This window comes from Idiotropiscis lumnitzeri, chromosome 9, assembly GCF_059441095.1.
Source record: "Idiotropiscis lumnitzeri isolate Australia: NSW breed Sydney's pygmy pipehorse chromosome 9, RoL_Ilum_1.0, whole genome shotgun sequence".
In the NCBI taxonomy this organism is placed as follows: Eukaryota; Metazoa; Chordata; class Actinopteri; order Syngnathiformes; family Syngnathidae; genus Idiotropiscis; species Idiotropiscis lumnitzeri.
In genome coordinates this window covers 13,030,873-13,054,312 of record NC_142399.1, presented here as the reverse complement: position 1 = coordinate 13,054,312, position 23,440 = coordinate 13,030,873, and the positions used below count along the sequence as shown (strand labels likewise).

The 23,440-nt window shown below is 43.2% G+C and overlaps 1 protein-coding gene across 2 annotated transcripts in view; it reads right to left on the bottom strand.

Annotated features, from left to right (window-relative positions):
* The window catches only part of sptbn1 (spectrin, beta, non-erythrocytic 1), a 55,489-nt gene that overhangs the window by 29,726 nt on the left and 2,323 nt on the right, over positions 1 to 23,440 (bottom strand). Inside the window, exon 2 of one of the 2 annotated variants that reach the window (XM_088305155.1) lies at positions 13,993 to 14,260. In XM_088305155.1, the coding sequence (XP_088161281.1) occupies positions 13,993 to 14,140 (148 nt within the window). In that variant the 5' untranslated portion in view covers positions 14,141 to 14,260. Of the gene's footprint in view, positions 1 to 6,692; positions 6,954 to 13,992; positions 14,261 to 23,440 lie in introns of those variants that run through there. The other variant, XM_088305153.1, reaches the window with a different exon arrangement.

Below are 23,440 nucleotides of genomic sequence, written 5' to 3'. Positions count from 1 at the left end.
TAGTGGCCAGTGGAGAGCCAACAATATTTGAGGGTGTCAAAAGTTCGTGTATATCTTTGCAGAGGCTGGCGGCAAACAAGCTAACATTGCAAAGAGGGCGGGGCATGCCTTGGCGTCCACTTGGCTGCGTCCAATCGCAAAGAGACCAGTGACTTTGCATCCAACATCTGGATCCACTAAGACACACTCGCATGTCTCTTGTATGTATGTTTCCAACTCACGCTGGATCACGTGACACTAACCAAACACACACACACACACACATACTCATCATGCGGTCATAGCAAAACACACACTTGCACTTGCAGCATTCCAACATTCCTGGTGTCCCACGAGAGGCCGAGCAGTCCAAATCTCAGACCGCTCACACAAATGACGGACACGTGCGTGCTGTTGCCGCGGCGACCGATCGCCCGTCAAAGAGGGTCTCGGATGAAACGGACGCACCAAACTAGACCTCACCGCAGTGATGTCATCACATACAAAGGATGTTAGTCACATCATGTGTAAATGTTGCGCAATTCTAGTGCACTAACATTAGCGCCCACACCCAAACACGACTGGAAATGAACCTCGGCTACATGGCGCTCATTACGCCGTTTGGATGTGCGTTCAAGGAACAGTTTTTTGAAGGGTATGGTGGCAACACTGACACTAATTGATTTACGTTTCCCACTTTTAGCTTTTCACATTATTTGTTAGCATTAAGCTAGTGCACATTAGACACACTTGTCCGGTTTAGTTCAGAGGTCGCCAACATGGTTGCCCCCAAGCAGCACACGAACAGCCTGCTGGCCTTTTCGAAAGAGAGCACACCAGTGATGGCACATTGCGATTTTCTAGGAATGCAGCAGAAGTGATCATTTGAAACTGCAAATACTGGCAGAGATTTGGAGAAATAAAGTGTTGCATGCTATGTTGTTGTTTAAAAAAAAATAAACATGATCAGTGTCTTCATTGCAATGAACTTCATATATTCTTAATAATCACCTTATAATAACATATTAAGGTCATTTCAGAAGTGTGCATCAAACTGGTCGTCGTTCGCAATAATCAGTAGTTCTCTGTTTTAAAAAGCTAGATGAAACTTTTTGATGTTCAAATATACGGTACAGTAGTGCCTTGAGATACAAGTTGAATTGTGGCCATGCTCGTATCTAAAAACGCTGATCTCAACTCAACTTTCCGTATTGAGATGAAAGTTTGCGTAATTAGCAAACTGATGTGAAAACCCGCCAAAACATTTGGATACACTTTTTTCCCCTCTTTAATACATTGTCTGACTGAGCTGTAAGGTATTGGGTGATCTCAAAATCAGTTGACTCAAGCAAAAAATAAAAAATGTGATTGCGACATTCCTTATTTGCAATGTTTAAATCTATTTTGCGTATTGGACATTATGTTGACTTCAACACTGAATGTTAATGCTATTTAAATGAACAATGTTGTGTGTGTGCGCGCAACATTCCGGAGTGTAGAGCACACAAAGCTTCTTTTGAACGTAGCGTCATAGCGCTAACGAAGCAGCGTGTGCGTGTTATTGTGCCGTCATGAGGCACAAATACGTGTCAATGAGATCGGACATTCATCATCTCATGTGACACAGCCAGAAAATGGTGAAGGTGGAAAGCTGATGTGCCACTAAGGTGTTGTTGCTGCTTGCCCTGTCACCATGGCAACTGGAGGCCTCAGTCAGTCACAGTGTCAGGTTGTCACTCAAGCAGCCTGACATCTGTGACATCACACCAGCAGCTACCAATCCCTTTTGGAACGTTTATCAGCCTCTTGAATTATTCATCCGGGTTTGCAGCCCAGCAGGTGATGCGCGGACACGCCGACCAAACTTTTTTTCCTCCTATGACAAATAAATTTGAGGAAGTTCTAATCACTTTTTTTAAATTCAGCACCCATAAATCCTGTTTTCACCCTTCTTTTATGCAGTTAATGTACAAATCTTGGGACCTGGCATTGAGACTTGAGGAACGCCAATTGCCTTCATTATAGTTTGCATGCTAGAAGTCTTCATGAATCTTGGGAGCCTCTTCTGGATTTTCTAAACACATTTTGCTGTTTACATAGCTGAGTTATTAACTTGAAATTTGGTAGACATTTTCTATCACGAATAGACCCACAAACAAAGTCTCAGGAAGCAATGCCTAAAAAGATGCACTAAAGATTTTGTATTAAAGTTACTTCAACGATTTTAAGATCATTTTGCCCACAAGCCCTCAAGGACAAAACATATCGTCGAGATGTTTTATGATTGTTACCAAATACGAAGCACAAACTACACAGATGGAGATCTCTAAATTGCCGACTATTTTTATTTTCGTCATTCGTGGAGCACGGCAGTCAATTTCGACAACTCCCCATGAAACACAAAACTCTTAATTTGGATTGTTTGTGATCTTCAAACCACAACCAAAAACATCTGGATTGCAGATATTGACTTGCGCACACAAACACACACACACGCATGCACACCCACGCACCCCAACCCCTCAGATGCACTTTTACTATTTTAAACTTTCACTTTGTGCTGTTTGTCTAAGTCTTGGCTGGAAGCCCCTCCCCCAATGTGCAGCCAGGAGCGCGCTCAGTGGGCAACTTCCATCAAAGACCTCTTTCATCGTACAAAACACACACACACACGCGCGCGCACACACGCACACACACACACACTGGTTTGAGGCAGACGGCCGTTCATCCTCCATCACTTCCTCCTGGTGTCACCTTGGCAGCGAGCGTTGGACAATGGCGCCATTCTGCTGCGGCCGTTGCGATGTAAGGAGTTAAGTGGCGAGAATGTGCGGCCGCCGCCTTCCCGACGTGTTGTTGTTGCTGCTGCAGAAGCTCATGTGAGAGCCAGACGGGCAAACGCGCCCTTCTCACTGGCGTCATTGAGAAACTTCCCGATAGCGAGGTGACGCTCGGGCAAGGCATTTTGTATTGACAGCCAAAGTGTTACTCATCTCTGTGCTTGTTGCTTTCGCACTTGAATCCATTTTTCCTTCAATAAATGAACAGTTGTAATGTTCAACAATTTACTCTGATAAAAGGAGCGTTCAAATACACAACAAGTGGTGAGTGGAACTCTGCATGCCGCCTATTTGTACAGATGAGGGAACTGCTAGCTCCGGTAAGACGTTTCCAACATTTGGCTAAAAATCTCGTTGCAGCCTTCCTGACGTTGACAAAACTTGGTTTCGTTGACACCCGCACTGGTTGAGTCGTGTAAGGAATAAAAGAGCAAACGTCAAAGGCATCATGCATCAAAGCAAATGTTGCCGTATTGATATACACTTGCATATATGTGACCATCTTCGAACATATTGCCCTTTTTTATAATATTTTAAGACAGTAGTTATCAAATTTTTTTATACATGTCCCTATAAGTTTTGGTGACAGTCTGACATGTTTTTGGTTCCATATGTAGCAGAACGTTGCCACTCTACAAGGCAAATATGGACAGGCAAGCATCGAAGTTTTTTTTTTTTTTTTTTGCATGGCCATCTTCGCCCACTCCATTAACTGCGTCATCTTTTGGCACAATTCCACAATTTCTACTACCCATCACCACACATTTTCTTCACACCATAAAACAAAAAAAAGATACTAAAAAAAGACGGAAAACATCTGATCCAGCAATTGAAAAAGCAACAATTGAAAGATTACTAAATTATTATAAAAATATTTAGTCGCGCCCATACAAAAAAATGTATCCCGGGAAACTTTGACAAATTGACCTTTCTTTTTTGTAAACATGAGTGACACGCCACGCACTTGAATCTCTTTCGCCCATCTTTGGGTTCCCGATGACCAAGAGGAGGAACACAGGTCTTGATCCTCCCTCACCGCGTCTCATTTCTAATTCCGGCGAAAGGCCGAGCATGAAATATGGATGAGGAAGACTATGAGCACACACGGGAGGAAAAGCGATGAGGACAAGCGTGAGGTTGGCTGATCACGTTAGACACGCCCCTCCTGTCCATTAACAACTTGGGGACCCCCAGAGCAGTGAGCTGTTATCTGATTGGCTGCTGAGGGACAACAACGGGAGGAAGGGTGGACGAGCTTTCACAGGGCCGTCTCGCTTTTGTTTTGGCCGTCTTTGTGCATCCATGTGACTTCCATCGCGATAAGCGCTCAAGCACTGGCCTTCACTTGTCTCCAAGTCCGGGTCCCTATCCAGCCCTCCCGGCCCCTAAAAAGCAAAACATTCGATTCAAATGATCAGCTCATTAGCAAGCTTTGCACAAGCCTGATAATGCTCGTGATCATTTGAATCGGACGTGAGCCCTCGAGGACCACAGTTGGACACGCCTGGTCTAGACTTTGTTTTCTACGGCTCAATTGAATCCGCCTACAAACAGTCGTGCTGGAACGAAAACTCCATAAGAAGGTTCTTTAAGCAATCGCAATTCAAATTCATCTTCACAGGGCCGCAATGCTGACGTCGGACTTTTTATGTCGTCTGATTTTGACTAGCAAAACACGTTGCGATCGGCACACATACAAACTTGTACAAACAACATCTCTGGAGAGTAAGACGCATTAAATTTGTCATGTTACTGGATTAATATTGATTGAAATTACGTGCTTTTGAGAAGTGTATTAAGGCAGTCGGGTAAGCCCCCACTTAAGGCTCTGTTAAAAAATGTGCTCCGGTGGTCCACCGCGGGATTTATGCATGCTCACCACCAATCAAGCGATACAGTTTGCATTCAGAATCAAAGGCGATCATCCAAACCAGCATTCCCAAAACAGAATTGGATACAAAGTCTTGCCCAAAAAAATTTTTCATTGACCATTCAAGTCTGAAAGAAGTTTGATTTTGAAAATTGGGGGAAAGGCCCACTGGCGCCTGGGAAAGGGGCAAAGGTCAAATGATGAGACAGAAGAACAACACTGACGATCTGTTCTACATAAAACAAAAAAACACCAATCTTGTCGTGTGGACTGTGCGCCAAGCGTGGCCTTCAAAGTCCGTTTCCAACTATTATTGTGCTGCAGTCCTGGATTCAAAGCGAGGCGGAATAGCCAAAGATTGAATTCCTTGCCTCCATTTCCAACATCCTCGGAAGCAGGATTTGTTGAAATGATGACACCCAAAACTAAATGACAGAGTCAAGTGGACAAACGCAACAAACTTTGGGCACACCCAAACGTAGAAGACAAAAAAGTTGGGGGCTTCCACAACTTAATAACAACATTCAGAAGAATGTGGAGTGGCTTTTGCTTTTATTTGTCGGCCGCTTCATCTAAAAGTCCTTCCGGACTGTAAATATGGTTGGAGAGCGTCGATTTAGACTGGACATTCTTCTTGAAGAGAACAAAAGTAACACAAACCAAGTTGAGGTTGTGGCAGCAGACAAGCAGCAACTTTGATTGACGTTCCGTTAGGTGCTGTCGAATACTGAGTTAGTGAGGACGCAAACATGAAGAAAGAGAAGGAGAAGCAGACGGCAGCCTCCGAGGTTCAAGTTACGACCTCGGGCATCCGTTAACCTTCAGCTAAATAAGAGCTGCCGGGATATGACACACAAAAGCTGTCAGGCGTCGATTTGGGCCTCGCATTTCCAGTTAGCAAATGGATGTTCTGTCCAATCGTGTCCCACAAAAACGACAATGTCCCCGTGTTGAGTCATTGAATGCGTCTCGAGCACAACTATTGCATGCACATAATTGACAGATGATTGACGGGTGGCTTCATCTCAGAAAGTTGATGAAGCGCTCGTTTGTGCAGCCCGGCCAATTTCGCAGTGTGTGACTCATTCAAGGCATTTCTTGTTTTACGATTCCTCTCTTGACTCAAATGTCAAGTTCGACTTTCACTTCTGCAGCCACTTAAGACATTTTTTAACACAGTTACTCCAACTCCAGATGTGACACACACAAAAAATAAAACAAATTGGCCTTTGAACAGTTACTACCAAGCAGCTCTTCTTCGTCTTACAAAACGATTTTGAGAAGATAGCAGCTAAAGTCTTCGAAGCGACGTATGACCACGTACAAGGGGAAAAAAAATAAAGTTTGAAAAGCTAGCAGCTGATTTCTAAAAAGTGAATGGCTAATGTCTTCCAACCTTTTGTAACGTGAAAAAAAAACATTTCATGGCTACGTTCATACTGCAAAACAATTACGATTTTTTTTTCATTTCAAGCAAATTCCGATTTGTTCCCAATCCAACCCAGTCCTCGCGGGCATCAATGGGAAATGCATCCGATGCAGTCTGTACACGCAGGTCATGTTTAGCCGACCTCGATGTCATCAAACAGCAATAAAACAAATGGCGCCAAAACCAATTGCAGACCAAGAAGCAGAACAGAGTCAATGGCCCAAACAAACGTTTTTAGTTCCACAACCAAATCTCCCAACCTAGTGACTACAGATTACAACCAAGACTAGCGAGCAAGACTAGAGAATCAATTTGGTGATCCAAAACATCTCGTCTCCACATGGACGAAATTGAGATTTTTTTTTTTTTTAAACAAATTCCTTCAGCAGAAATTTGCTACTGTTTTCTAGCTTTGGGAAATTGGATGTTTTTCATTTGTAATCAGGAAAGCTCCAAACCAGAAGCTTCTATCAGAGCAGCAGGAAAGTGGTTGAAAACGTCCCCGCCTGGCCTCCGCCTTCTTTCTTCCCGTTGACATTCCCAAAGAAAGCAAACACATCTGTGTCCTTCTTACCTTGCAGCTGTTTGAAGCGTCCCTCCAGCTGGTTGTAGTTGAAGGCTGCTTGGCCCGAGAAGCCGCCGCCCCCGCCGGGCCCCGGACTGGACGCCCGCATGGGGCTGTGGCCATGAGAAGGGCCGGGGACCCCCGAAGGAGAAGAAGGGGAAAGCGGCCCCCCGCCGTAGTCCAGCGTAGAAAACGCACTGGTGCTGCTCTGGAGCTCCATGCTCAAAAAACGTTTGCGTCAGTTCTCGTCAAGCAGCCACAAAAAAATTGGGAAAAAAAAACAACAAAAAAAACAAAAAAGTTTCTTCACACCGATGCTATTGCGATCCTGATCAAGCCAAACACTTCAGGAGCTTCAGTCCTGGTGTGTGCGTCCATGTGTGCGCGAGACAAGGAGAGCCTCCATTCAACTCACCCGCCACAAGCAAGAATGACGAGAAACGTGCCGGAAGGAGAGCCACAGATGGAGGGATGAAAAGAGAGAAGGAGGGAGGCAGAAAAAGAAGATAAGGAAGGAAAGAAGGAAGGGAGGAAGGAAAGAAGGAAGGAAGGACAAGGGTGTTTGTCTTCCAGCGAGACGTTCGCACATTGAAATGCTCCAGACTGAAATCACCTCCTGCTGAGGAGGGGGGGGGTGTCTTGGGGGCGGGGGCACTAGAGGGAGCAGCCAATCGCGGCATGTTCGTTTGCATAAGAGGCGGGCTCGAGGAGAAAGGAAAACACATTGAGAGAGAAGAGGAAAACCAAACTCTCTTGGTCAAAAGATACATTTTTACTGTCACTTTTTTAATTCGATTTTGAAAAAAAAAATTAAAACATTAAACTGTTCATTGCAAATTTAAGAAATATTTTCCTAATGAAAATAAACTTTTTTGCAGTCTTCAACATTTAATGAACAGTGCTTGAGTCGGGATTATGACCTCCACCAAGGAGGAAATTGTTGATGATAACAAGTGAATGATAAGAACGGAAATGATAAGAATGAAAAAGATAAGAATGTTAATTATCAAATTGATCCGTTGGCGGGGTGAAGGTGAAAAAGTCGACGTGTTCAAAGTGCGGCCGAGAGAGGAAGCGTCCGTCGGCCAGATGGACGGACGGACAGCCAACCCAAATCCAAACATCCTGACAAAATTTCAACGCTAAGATTAGCGCCGCTCGCAGACCTGCTTGTTTGCGCGCGCATCTTCTTCCTGTTTGAGGCGCGCCGCCACTTGCTGTTTGAACATGAAGTTATTTAAAGCATAAAAATGGCAGACAATTTACTTTTTCATGGCAACGCTAATAAACACTTATGATTATTTTTGGGCAGCACAATATTGGAAAAACGTGATATGGTTGTTGATATCGATGTTACTGCGATATTTAAAGTGCCTAAAGAAATGACTTTTTTATTATCTAATAATAGAATGATAGATTTATATTCGTAAGTTCATTGTAATTCTTGAGATAATGTTCAACTATTGGGTGCAGATGCAAATTTTGACTGGTCAAATTCGGATAAAAGCATCCAATTCCATCAGAAACTGAATGCATGTCTTTACGATATGCATATTGCATAGACCATTATCGCAAAGATCTGTATTTTTTTCCGATATCTATTGTGGAGCCCTAATTCTTAGCATCGCTAACACATGGGGAGGGGGTTATTTATGAGCCTATTTCTTAGCAAACCATAATTGCATTTATAGTTACAAGCAAGTTCACCAGAATCGTCTCAATGACAGCATTAGCAATCTTACCACCAGCGCTAATTATGCGTTTATTAGCATCTGTTATCCATCTCCATTTCACAAGCTGTTGAGTTGCTTCTTACTAAGACATTAAAAATATAAAGAAACGGTGATGTCATTTTTGTTCGATTTACGGCCCGCCCGTCTTATCTGAAAGGGCCTCACTGAAAATGTTCAATTCGCAGGCGCATCAAGTCAATGTGAGAATCATGCACGTTTTTCAAAGTGCGGCACCGTGTGACATGGCAAGACGTGGCTGTAAAACAAAAACAATGGATGTATTTATCTTTCTTCGTATTTATTTTATTTGAGGACACAGAGCAACACGTCCAAGTCAAAAACAAATAAAATCATCCCCAAAATGTATGTAGATAGCTCTACCTCAAAAAATATTATTTTGCCCAATATTTTGTATTTTATGGACGAGCCGTTTCTCTCAATAAGGACATCAGCTTTGTAGAGATGAGCGTCTCTATGGAGAGGAAAAACACCCTTAAACTTGGCCGATCATTTTAATATTTTCAGAAGTTGGTGTGAGAGTAACTAGAGACGTCAACATCAATTTTGGTGACTGATGGAGACAGTTTTTGCATACACGTTTAGTTTCCTAATGCGATCCTCAGACCAAGAGTTCTGAAAAGAGTTGTACCTGTCGTGTTGTGTCACCTCACAGCAAGTGAGGAAGGACATCATTTCAGAAGAAAATCCACGGAAGGCACAAACTCTTTGGACATGTCCAGTGAAGATCGTTTTTCTTTTCGTTTTTTTAATTTGACATTTTGCAGCAGACACTCGAGTTGAACAGCTTTAAAAAGTCAACATACCGCCAGTCAGTCTGGTGACCGACGGTGATTGTGTTGGCAGATAAATGCTATCTTGGTTAACACTAGCCGGTTAAGAAAGCTGGCGGTGTTTTATGCCTCTGATACTGGAAGCCCAAGCAGGAAGTCAGAAACCACTGCATCTCGAAAATTCTTATTTTTTAATTTTTTTTAGTTCAGTGAAAAGTAAGGACAGCAGCGCTGTAAAAGAACGAAGATGGACGGCGACGGAACACGATTATTGTTATTAATAAGGACGGATGTGTAAGGACGGAAGGGTGTCCAAATCGCGGACGGAGGGCAGAGGACGGACCGGCAAAATTGGGTAAAGTGCCCTTATAGCGTTGTCAACTACATGACAAACGTATTATGAACATTTCTTGTGTCTCCACAAGCAGAGCTAACGTGATCTGTTTAGGAAAGCTGAGATATGTTCAAAAGGCGAGACTCACTCTTTACAATTTAAACTTCGATTCCAGCGCGAATGCAAACAACGAAGGTGAGTCGTGACATTTCCACACGTCCATGTGCTGTTGCTCAACTGAGAGCTTTTTTAAGAGTTTGGAACGATTATTTGAACTACTTAGCTTAGCATTATGAGGCATGCTTGGGTCCACAACAAGAAGAAGGAAAGAGGGCAACGAGCGATGAGGTGAAAGGTCAGAGAGCAGCGCAAACAGACAGCAGATGTTCCAAGAAGTCAGTAGAATGTGCTGGCCTGGCGCCGAGCGAGCGTCACGCCGCGTTTCCTGTCGTCATCCGGCTTCCTCGTGGCTCGGCCCCTGTGGCGGGGGCGTGGCCACAAAGACCCAACGTGTCCATTCATACACAGCACAAGACTTGGAAACTAGACTGACCTCGCTTTTTGCGCTTGTACTTTTTCATGTATTTTTTTCACTGAATGCTTCACAGCGGGGGTCTCTCCAACTTGGAAGAAAGTTGTTCAAGGAGCCCCTCATAATCCCAACACCAATTCATCACAGGTGACGTGCGCACTCCGAAATGCCGTGGACACCCCCCGCCCCCATGTTGCAAGCGAAATGTTGTGCATTTTGAAATGTTACATTTATCCGCGCTTGCTAGCTGACGTGCACTGCTTCCACTAACATGGCTGCCATGGCAGCCAATCTGTCAATTTAGCATTTTTTTCAACACCATTGTAATCATTGATTAATCCGTCAATTCTTTTTTTTTTAATTAATGTGTTGATTGTATTTTGATTATGTGATGATAACTTTTCTCATCAGTCTGTTGACTTTTATTTGTTAATATTTTTCCTGTGGATTGTTTTTAAATAACTTGCCTTTTATTTTTCCATGAATCTGTCACTACTTTTTTTCATTTAATAGACTGACCAGACAAAACACCATCCCTCCATTTAAAACGAGGCTATTATTTCAAATTGAAAAGAAAAACTGCTCCAACAGAAATGGATTCTAATTCCGATATTGGTTTGGTTCATAACATCCGTCAGAAAATCTACAAAAATGCTGCTCATTGAGTTGCAAATTAAAAGCAGATGTTTGCAAGTATCTTTTTTTGAGCAAACACAAAAACAATCAGTAAACTTTCACTTGGACAATTTCATGTTCAATAAATTCTCAAAACTATGAATTACCAAAATAATTGACTGATTTGATCAGCGATTAGTTGTTGATTCATCAATTAATTGTTGCATCTCTCTAATGAATATTTTCCCAAAAAGGAGCTAGCAACTGTAATTGCCGCCAACAAACGGATGTATTGCAAAAGCAGTCATTTATCCACACTGAGGTGGCTTCACCTCCAGCGCACAAGCTGAAAACCGAGCCGAGCGGCGCTGGAGGGGGTTGCAGCGTTGATATTTGACAAAGAGAAACATGGAGCAGCCCAACCTGCGCTTTGACGACTTATTTTAGGATGTGAAATTGTTGAACATTTGAGAACAAGTCTGGCAAGGGCCTCTGGGGAAGCAACACAATCATTTATTGATGAAGATATGAGCCGTGAGTGACGCTGACCCAATGCATGGCTGGACTTGACCGACGGTGACTTTTTTGACACGACGTTGGCTATCCGCGCCACAAACTGCATCTTCTGTTCTCACCATTGCAACACATACACTCTCTTGACTGCCTCCGATGCGACGTATACTCTGTTTACAGCAAATATACGTAAACCTTATTGGAGGGCCAGGTGCCTCAACCTGTATGACTTCCAACAAGTTGGCATTTGTCTCCCTGACAAGCTGCTGCCACCTGACATTGATCATTGACTCAAAAGTTGTGCAAAGGCAATGCCAGCATCTGCAGCAAGAGTGGCAAAGACATTTTGGTGGCAGGCCACATTGTAGAGGGCGTCAAGAAAAACAAGCTTTGAAATCACAAGCCGGTGAAGAATTATCTGTTCTCTTTTTCTTTTTCATCTTTCTTTACAAGCAACAGATTGCGAAGCACAAGTGCTTGCCATCTCGCATCTCTCACATTTTCATCGATGGCAGAGAACAAATTTAAACGTCAATGGCAGTCAATTTTTTTTTTAGGGCTGTAAAACTGGATAAAATCAAATATGGGATTTGCTACAAAAAAATAATAAATGCAAAATAATGGAAACATTGAATTTTATGTCTTATTGGCGGATTGCGTTGGCGTGGCTCAGTGGTAGAGTGGTTGTTTCCCAACCTGGGGTTTGAGGCTTTGTGCCATTGTGACCATGTTGACGTGTCCTTGAGTAAGATACTGATCCCCTCCTGGTGGTATATCATCAGTAGGTAGATGATGTAATAGTGAGAAGCGTGAAGAGTACCCAAGGTAGAAAAGAAAGCGCTGTACAAGTGGCAGCCCATTTGCCCACATTGAGTGGTGAGCTAGAAACTTGCTAGCTGCAATCTGTTTTCCAGGCCAAGATCAGCCACAGTTCGGACTGGCCTGATGAATTTGACGGCAACATGCTAACCAACACCGCCCCCCTCCCTCCACACACACAACAACATTCCTGTGACGATAACAAAAAACAACAACAACTTCCATCAGGAGGGGTCAACAAGTCACTTCCTGTCAAGGTGGTGAACTTAATGCCCCGTCCCCACTGAACAGTCAACATGCACGCTCGCACACACAGGAAGAGGAACCGGCACTCGCCAGCCGCCTTCGTGGAATTCATCCCACTTGGTCTCCATGGCGACTGCTGGTTTTTTGTTTCCTAGTATATCGTATGTGGGTGGAACACTCCTGACACACACACACGCACACACGCACACATGCACACGCTCACTTTCTAACATCAGCTCACCAGTCTGATCGTTCAAATGAATCAGCTGGAACTTGAAACAAAACATAAGGTTGACGTTTGCAGGAAGTGGTATTCTTCACTAGTTCAAATTAAATAGTTCAAATAACTTGCAGCTTGAATGCTTCAATTGTACAGTTAAGTGCTGAAATTTACACAGCAAATTGTATTCGACAACATATCCTGTCTCCTATCTATGTTTGGAATTATGCAGCAGGCCATATCGCTCAGCCCGACTCAAACATGATTTTTTTCTGATTTCCTGAAAAGTCGGAATTCAGGAGAAGCCGCGATTCCGTCCAACGCCCTTATTTTTAGGTAGTGGTTAATTGAGGAGGCTGCCGAGATCAGCCATCGATACTTAAGGAAAGCGCTTTGTTACAGCTGTTGTGAAATGCGCTATAGAAATAAAGTTGTGTTGTATTGTATAAAGAAAATCTGACGTAGTTGAAGTGCTCCTTGCCTGTAGTTGGCGCTATACTGTGGCAAATCATCACCTGCATTAGAGAGAGCGGTTTTGTTTACAATATTTTGTCAGTTTGTGTTAAATTAAATTTGATATAAAAAGTACAAAAGGTATTGCTATTTGGTATCAGTGAATAAGTGAAGAGTGAATATTTGTACCGATATCTATCAAGCATCCCTAACTTTGGTATAGCAAAGAACCGTGCACGAGTGCTTAACGCTTACAGCGAGGCCAACAACGTACAGTACTTCCACCGTCGGATTCAATACAGTAACATGACGCGCACACGCACGGCCACACAAGCACGACGTGTCCTTGTGCATATTGTAGAAGATTGTGAATTATTCAGTGAGCCAGGAAACTGCCGTCTACCGTCACACGCACACAAGCACAAGCGAATGGCGACAGAGGTTCACCAGAACCCGAAGAGAGTAAAAGCGGAATGCACTCCAACATTCGCAATTAGTCAACACTCTGATTGTATTCGCCTATCAACAAATCTTATCTCCATTGCCATTCTTTCTCACACACACCCCCGCACACACACACGCAGGCAAGGACAATAAATGACGAGGGAGGTTAGTGATCAGTTAAGGTTCACGAAGGCGTGACGCAGGTCAAAGTACAAAGTGGCGGCGAGAAAGACGACACGTCAACCTCGACTTTTCAAAGCATTCTCATTTAGCACATTTCAAGTGACAAAATATGTTTGTTCGTATCATCTCGACTTTCATTTCTGAGTGATACACACGTATGTAAGCAACAAAAGCACTTGAGCGCCACAACGCCAATCAATGAATACACACACACGCACACACCCCCACTCACACGCACGCCCACGCACACGCACACAACTACAGACTACGTCCACACGTGCACACACACCCTCACTCCCAACCAGCATCCATGGACACACCCAGCCAATGACCCCATCTTACGACTGCCTTCATCATCACATGACCCTCTTTGCACACATGCCATTGGCCAAAAGTATGGCAGAGTCCCGCCCTCGGCGCATTTACCTGCGAGCGCTTTGATGCGCGAGCGTTCAAAGAGTCTGGCCGAGCTGTTCTCATTGTCCCAGTCGTCGGCATCCCAGCGGTTGTTGACGCCCTCGCTGTACGTCTGCTGGATCTCCATGTGCTCCAACTCGCCCGCTACCGACGTCATCGCCACTCCAACGCCGCGCCAACGCCACTATGCCACACTTCCTGCTGCGTCCTTCTTTCCTTCCTTTCTTCCTTCCTCGTTTCCTTAATGATGCCGCGCCAAGATGCTGCTTTGGCAAACCTGCACCCAAACACACCAACGAAAATCTCGAATTGCTGCGTTGACATCATAGTGGCACAACTTGACACATTTAACTCAAGAATTGCATATATGAATTCATTGAACATATAAAATAATTGACCTCGATTTGTTTAATTGAAAAGGGAATGTCATTTTTAAGATTGAATTAAATTACAAATTAAAAGCAAATATTCGAATTTAACAATTACATTTATAATGCAAAAAGTGTGCATCATAAATATTAGAATGCGAAACGATTACGTAACCCCTCAGTGCTCCATGACACATTATGTAACATTAACATTTGGCGTGTCATGACCTTGTAATTACATTGGCATGGAGGCTGTAATAGTTACTGAAAGAGCGTTATTGTGCTTCAAAGAGAAATACTAGTCATGACCCAAAGATTGCACAATGATTGGCTAACAATGCTACAGTCACCCGGGATTACAAATGAGACAAGTGGACCACCTTCTGGCCACAACACGCTACTGCACAACCGTCATTTGATCTGACGACGATCATCTGTGTAGACTGACGCGCACTACACCGTTGGCCCACGTGGGGGCGCCCTTTGCGAGTACATCGAAAAGCCAGAGGACAGATAGAACACTCGAGGGGCGAAAGTGTTTCAAGGTGCCTTAGATGGAGTGGAATTCCACTCATTATTTTGCCACGGACAAAATAGGACTCTTTGTGAGACATTTTTTTGAAAACTAAAATAAAAAAATGAAGCTTTGAGCTGGACAAATGCGCCTGTCAAGTGGGTCACTGGTGGCAGATGTTTGAATTTATAAAAAGTGGGTCAGCAAAATCCCGACAGGACGCAGACACGGAAAAGTAGACCACGTGATGAGCATAGATGTTATAGCACAACAACAACATATTCATGCCTGACAGACAGTTGGTGAATGAAAATCAACTTTTGATTTTTACTCTCCACTTGTTTTGCTTTTTCTAGTGAAGCCACCACAATCAAGTCTCATTTCATCCCACGCCACACTCTTTCTTAAAACTCTCACATATTCAACAACACATTTTAGAAAAAAATTCTCATCATTAAAGAGCAAATGAAAACAAGAGGCAAAAATCCAATAATCAACCAACTATGTTTAAAATAAGTCACTTTTCAATCATCCTGCATTTTTAAATTATTATTTTCATGTAAGCTACTTAAAGTGGCCCATGATTGAGCGAAAAGCTTCCATCTACAGAAAGAGTATCGTGAAAATGTTTACTTGTCTTTTATTCTGCGTGTCTGTTTTAGGTTGCCTAGGGGCACAAATTGGAGTCAAGTAAGATTACTGCTGCTTTACAATAGCAGGACTCAAGTAGAGGTTCAACAATCCATCACCAACTCATCGATTAACGATTTCCATTATCAGTGTATTGTTTGGGGACACAAAAATTGTCCAAACGTGCAGAATGTAAGCCTCTCAAGAAGAAATCTTGTTGGATTTCTGCCATCCTCTCCATGAAAGCAGATTGAGAATCTTTGTGACTTTTTTTTCCAAAATAATACATGATAAAATTAACAGATTAATCAATTATTAAAATAATCATTAGCTGCATCTTGAAGCAAAAGTGAGTCTTCTTTCCCTTCCCTCTAAGTGACATAATAGAGAAAGAGGAAATGCATTTAAAAAGGAAAAAAAAATGCCACGGTCTGTTTGCATATATTCCCCAATGTTGTGCGGAACATACAAGTTGTGAGAAATGGGGGTTGACTGTAACAAAGTGCGCCAAACTGCCATATTGCCGATTGATTATTGTTGGATGTACCTGACAAATAAGAGAAAATGTAACAGCTACCAGATTTTTTTTTAGTCTCTCCCACGCCTCCATCACTATTTTACAGGCACGAGCGTCACTGGGTTGCCATGGCAACCTGGCATCGGGCATTGTACAAGCTCCCACGCAGGCGGAGCGAGAGATGAGAGTCCTCGCCAGTACGTTGCACGCTAGTAACACGCTTACAACACACGCACACATACAAAACACACCTTTCAAGCAAAAAGCAGAGCGAGGACGCTCCAAATAGCAGCCACAGCTTACATTTTTGTCCGCAAGTACGACTGTGCTCTTCTGATCTGACTTTTCTGAGCTTTGTGTCAGCAAGAGCGGTCGCCGTCTACATCGCGCGGCTCCTCATCCACCTATTTCCGTTTATGGCAAGGTTGTTCGCGTTAACAGAAACTAACAAAATAACTACTACTAAACTGTTTTGTTAAGGAAATTTAAAAAAATGGTTTCACAAGTTCATCATTTTTATCTTTGTCCGCTAATATCGTACAGGAGCCAAGTATTTATTTCAGTATCGCTGTGTATCTGTACAGACGAAGCAAGAATTGACAATATTAGTTTACTTATAATTACAGAACTTTGGAATCCACCAGTAACGTTTGACGTCCAATTAGCGTGAAAATTTGCTTTGCGTCTTTGAGTGGGAGTCAGAGTTCAAAGCGAAGCAAGAAGTTAGCGCTCAACTCAAGGTGAGTCACAGCTCAACTTAACATTTTCAAATCAAGTGCATGCTGAATTGAGGACAGCGGGCAGAAAGTCATCCATCAGCACGTCGTCGCTGCAGAGGCGCCAAAAGTAGGCCGCCGCCGCCATCCGCCAGGACCAACGCACACACCGCCGCGCCACTTATCTGAACCGAAACCTAAACCAGAACGGGCTTGTCGAGCAGCTGCACACATCGTCGCAGCACACATAGCGAAAATGTCCTGACAACACCTCGGTATGGCAAGAGAGCCTGGAGAGGTAGCAGGAAAAAAAAAATAATATCCAAGTGCTTGGTATCCAAATCATTTTTTATTGGAGATGAAACATTTGTAAAAAAAAAAATTATAATAATAAAAATGTGGCCATTGAGGATTCCTCCCTGGCTGAGTGCCTACTCGCTCTGGTGTTAGCAAAATTAGGTTAGCGGGAAGGGACGAGCACTAATGCAGTTAGCCGTCACTATGGTTACGCTGATCAATCTATTGATGGACGCAGTAAATGCGCAGTCGGGTGGCGCTGCGGTCGAGCCCATGGCGGACACTAAAAGCACCAAAGATTTATAACCAGATGAAAGCACCCGTTCACTTTTTAATGACATCATCATTACGGGCCAGGGCCGGCTTCACTGCCAAAACAAGAATCAATGTGTGCATTAGCAACAAACGCACACCGTCTTCTTTGCCTTCCTGGACTTGACGAGACGCTCAGAGACACCTTGCCAAAATTGGAGAAAGGCGCGACTTCAACCGGACGCGGTGAAGACGAGATGTCGACAAACAAAAGTGACTAGCGCTAACGAAGGTGCTAGCAAGACCTAAATACACACGCACGCGCCCAAACACAAAGCTCACAAGACAAGTTCAAATGAATAGGAGACAGCAAGAGGGATAGAGCTGGATAAATGCGAATGAGTTAAAACATTTAAAAATAACTCTCACGATGACATCATCATCAGGTGAGTTGGTGGTTGATTGCGAGCAAGCAACCAAACAAAAGGGGTGACGGGAAGAAACAAAGCTGTGCTAACGCTCATGCTCGCTAATCTATATTTCATAAGCTCTCCATTAACATGTCGTCTGTTCACGTCAGCGTGCGCATGCACGCACAATTGTGAACACACCATGAATCATCACGCACACACGCACCAACACCAAGATGAGACACGAGCAGCCTCAATGTCGTCCACATATTTGGAAACGTGTGCAGCAGGCTCTGTGTCAAAGCTTCTATGAGGGTTACGTGCCATAACAATTCAAATCAAATCTCAGATTTGTTTTTCACAAAAATTCAATCGACCAATGTTTTTATCGGGCCAACTTAAAATCAATAAGGTCCATTCAATGAATGGCCCCGCACTCAGCTCCACGGTGACAAAAGGAAAAGCCCAGAAGGTTCCGTCAGTCCACTCTGCCCCAAAGTGTCTGCGGGACAAACGTGACATTTTGTCCCAAACTCATTTTGCCCATTGCGCTGCTGAATGGTCGCAGTGTGCGAGAACAGACAGATATTGTGTTAAGTCAAGAAGTTCACACGCTTGATGAGACAAACCAGACTCGTTGTCAAATGACGTCGCTGTCGCCAAGGCGACGCCACAGTCAACGTAAAGACACTCCGCTAACGTTAGCATCATGTTAGTGTTAATAAAAGAGGCTAAAGCATTTACATTGCCAGACGTTTTCTTGGAGAAGCCACCAAAGATTTTGCCTCCTCTGAACATTGTCAGCAGATTTGAGGCCCGTGCAAAAATATTCTGGAAAAACGGTTGTAGATCAGTCACCTGAGAATGAAGCTAATACAGTCTTTTGCAATGTTTAGCCACTTTTGTGCCATTTGGAGCTTCCGCCAACGTATGCTCATGCAGATGAAGATGCCAAAAGTTTGACAAGTATGGTTTTATGAACACATTACTGCAAAGTAGACCCGGCAGAACTTGGGAACTAGAACACAGCAACGTGACCTGCTTGACGGCTGTTCAGTGGTGCGAGCTGCAACAACAACAACAACGCAGCTAAAATTGGTATTTTCAAGTGTGTTCACGCAGACCAACGTCATTTTGGTCACGGCGCACCCGTCACGACTTGACGGGGGGGCGAGCGTGTTCCTTGGAATCGCTGGGAAGGTTTGGTGCGTGAGCAAGCCTCTCCAGCTAACTTCGCTCAGCATAGTTTGCTGCCTGTGTCCGGACAGTAACGATTGTGAGTGGAAAGTGACAAAAATTTAATTTAGAGCAGGCACGGATCTGGATCGTTTCCGGACGGTATTTTATTCATTTTTAAATTTTTAATAAGACCTCGCGTCTACCATACGAGCAGCCGAAACGGCGACGAGAAGCGCTTGAGCCGGCAAGAGAGAGCAAGCACGACACCACACAATGGCTTTTTTGTTATATTTTAATTATACAAAAATTAACATGAAAATATTTACATTGAAGTGAGAGTACATCAAATTTAAGTGTTATTCTGAGATTAGCACGTTTCACCGTCCAACATTTCACTGAAAAGATAAAAAAAAAGTGCAATGTCAGTGTACTGGGGCGTGGCAATTACTCAAGCAATCGATGCAATAATCGATTCTAAAAAGATTTGTATATGCTGGCCCTCGCATATTGTCATGTGATCCATGCAGGCACGTTCAAACCCAGTGAGCAGGTCACTTTGTGCCAACTTCCTTGAAAATGTTCCTTTCTCTGAATGTGGTAGTGTGGGGTGCACAGAAGAGAGCGGCCCACTCCCAAACGCTTGCCAACTTCTGGGACGGCGCCAAGGAGAGGGAGGAGCCAAAGACGCTAACATGGACGGAGAGGAAAAAGCACCAAGAGAAGAACGAAGTGCAAAGACTCTGTGATGCTCGTCTTGTTTCACACCATTTTCACTTCCTTTGCTTTTTTCCCACAGCCCGAGGCCATTTTTTTTAAACACACACCACAAAAGCTGTGAAGCTTCTTTCTGACTTGCTCCAAATTTTTCAACCAATCGAAGAGAAACCAGTCCAAGATTCAACAACAAACTCACTTTTTTTTGCCTCTCTCAAAAGCTTCCAGCAGCTTTTAGTCCCAAAATATAATCTCACGCACACTCGCTCGCTTGCTCACACTGGGCTTGTGACAGTCCAGATTGGAGGGTCGGCGTGTCGCCATGGCGATGCATCCCATCATTTCAGGCTGGCCGGCAGCCAGATTCTTTGGTGTTTCTCCACTCGGCCCGCGAGAGCGAGAGAGGAGGTGCATTGTGGGATGTCACATCTAATCTGCGCTCTGCATGCGTGCCGTTTCCTGCTGATCCAGGTTTAAAAAAACAAAACTGGGATCAGTCACATTCCTCAACGCTGCAGGTGCAGCAGCACCTGTCATACTGCCTGCATGTGTGTGCGTGCATGTAGTCACCTTTACACACACTGTCAACATTTTTTGGGTTGTGTATACATTAATACCACTTACAGATGCAACAATTAATCGATTAAACAACAATCGACAACTATTTTGATCATCAATTAACCGTTTTGACAGATCGTTGGAATTTCAGCCTCTCAACTTGTACCCGCCTGATTCAACAGAATAATTGTAATCGGCAACGGTTTCACGGTGAAAAATTAGATATCCTTCCTTTCGTATGAAAGTGTATATGCTGTTCAATGGCGACGGCATTACAGCAATCAATCACTATGAGCAAGTGTATCATTCTTCACATCAACAATGGTGATGTTTTAATTAAGTACATTATCTTAAGTGCCAAACTTCCTCAGGTAACAGGACAAGAACATTTTTTGAGATGGATGTGCTGGGCCGGAATGAATTAATGGCATTTCCATTCATGTCAATGGGGGAAGTCAATTTAAATTGTTTTGCGTTACAAGCTTGGCCAAGGATTGAATTCAACTCTCATCTCAAGGCACCGCTGGCATTTGCTAAGAAATGTGTTGACAGCCATACTTGTATAAAAGTTAAAGGCTAATGCTAGCATCAAGCCTGAAGGCGGGGCTAAAATACACAAGCAACAAAATGAAGTGTTAGTGTATCAAATGGATGGATGAACTGATGCTAATTTGTTAGCTTAGCACGAGCATCTGCCCCAAACAGTTGACAAAAATTCAAGAGAAACACCCTGAAAATAGCCAACAACTTTCTGTTGTTAACAGGAAAGGTAAATTGATGCTAAGTTGCTAGCGTCGCATCAGTGCCCTCAAAATATTGAACAGATTGAAGAAAATGAATCATGGATGAAGGCAAAGTATCAAAAAAAGGCTAGTACAGGATGGGTGGATGGGTTTGGGATCCAAACTAGTTCTAGTTCAGCTTGTAGTGTAAAAAGGATGAGTTTTGAAAGGAGCACTTTTAGAGGCAGCACAGAGTGCAGAGGCGGCCGGTCCGCATTCAGCTGAGAACTCATTTCCTGTCTGACGCCATTCGACCACACCCAGACCCGGACCTCCCTCCCTTCCACCACCACTTGCCAACCCCCCCTCAGCCATGAAGCGTTCGTATGCACATACGCTGATACAAACACACATACATGAACACAGAAATGTGTGCACACTGGCACATGCACACTAACGGCCGTACACAAACAGACCTGTACACACATCTACTGATGTAGATACACAGGCACACACGCGCACACGCACACGATTTCGAAGAGTCATGAAGAAATCTGCTACAGCCCCCGAAAACAACTTGATGCGCGCAAGCGCACACGCACACCCACACAACTTTATCTATCTGCGTGCGTGTGTTTGCATTCCAAGGGCGTGGCTAGCTGATGATGTCACACGCCGGTCCACTTCCTGTCTGCTGGATATTTTCCAGAAGGTTCCTGCCCGTCTCACTCTCTGGATTTCTGGTCTTCGCGCTCCCCCAGGGACAATTCGTCATCCTGGGGAATGTTTGCACTGCGCTCGCTCGCCCAACCTCCCTCCCTCCATTTCTTCATCCCTCCCTCGTCTTCTTCAGCACATCCCTCGCTCACCTCAGCAACATCACTCTGTCACATCTCCATTTTAAGAAATTGACTCAAATGAGCTGTTTGACTTCTGGCGCTCAGAATTTGTTGGAAGGGTGTTCAATTCAACAGTTAAGAGGCAAAGTCAGAAAACTTCCTGGAGGAAAAAAAAGAAAAAAAAAAAATCAGAGTAGTCCAAAATCGTTCAGACTTACTGACGCGATTCATCATCAAAAAGATATCGTGAAGGAACCAAGTTTAGCCTGAGTTGAAAGTGGAAGCAACAGAGAGTTTTCAGTAAATGAGCAAATGTGCGCGTGCACACACGCACGCACCCCCGCACACACCTACACACTAATTGGCTGCCTTTTTTTCCAATAGTAACGTCCGATGAGTTTGAAACTATACAATACACCTTTATTTATATAGCGCATTTCACAACAGCTGGAGCTGTAACAAAGCGCTTTCCATATGGCGTAATATAAATTAGCGTGAAATTAGAACGCAATGCTATTAAACCATTATTATTCATTAATTAATCATTCCATTTGGATTATTTAGCATTTGGTTCCACTTAGTTTCAGCTGCAGTTGTTTTTTGTCTAAAAATAAACTTGAGTTAAAAGGTTTCGTTGAGTGTCAAAGTGTCGTGCGTGGGCTTGCTATGTGAAACAATCAATACATTAAAAGTTCAAACTTGAACATTTTAACTGTTGGGTCGAGTTGCTTTTGATTTCAATTTGAAGTACCATACACTCGCGTTTGATCTTTTACAATCATTTGTTTTTAAATACTCACAAAAGTGATATTTAACATCCCGTAAATGTTTTTTCATGAGTTTGTTTTATTTTCTATATTTCGGCACAATTTTAATTGTCTTACAATACTTTTCAATTATATATATGAAACTTTTCCGGAATAAAGATGGGTTTATGTGTTTTCATTTGTGTTCTAATTTATATTACACCATATGGGAAGCGTTTTGGTAGAGCTCCAGCTGTTCTGAAATGTGCTATATAAGTAAAGTTGTACTGTACTAGAATGTTAGTTATGATGCAATCACTTGGAAAAGTCCATTCATTTATTTTTTAGCAGCACTTGGTGCAAAATGTTCAAGAAGCACATGATTGAAGGTAGTGCTTGATTTGCAGCATAAACTATTTACGTAGGCAATGACAAAAAAATCATTAAAAAACGTTGGGGTGTCAAAAACTGTTTGCAGGGATCGCTGAGTATCATTTTCAGACATAACGCTTTTGGTTCAATGCGAACAAATCATTTGCGAGGAGCTCGCTTTCCTCCCACGTGCATTCCAACGAGTAATGTTGCTACATTAGTCGCTTTCTCTCATCCCTCGCATGCACCTCCATGATTTTAACGCGTCTTTACTCATGTCTGCACTCAATTAATGTCACTGTTTTCATGTTTCTAAATGCGGATCCCGATATTGTATTTTTATTTTTTAAATTACATTTCATACAGCAAAACACTTAAATGTTTGAAAGATGAACACTAAGGACGCAGAGGAACCGTGTGAGACAAAACTTTCTGCCTTGAAAATATAATTAACTAATTTAAAACTATATTTGTGTTTTTTTTAAAGCCTCTTTTGTGTTTACCGCACGGACATTTGTTGCAGACGGACTTAGTCGTTGAGGACTTCCTTGGAGTAATACTCCAAATTGCTGAAGATTTGGGCTCGTATTTAAAGTAAAAAAAGAACAAAAATTTAAGTTCGC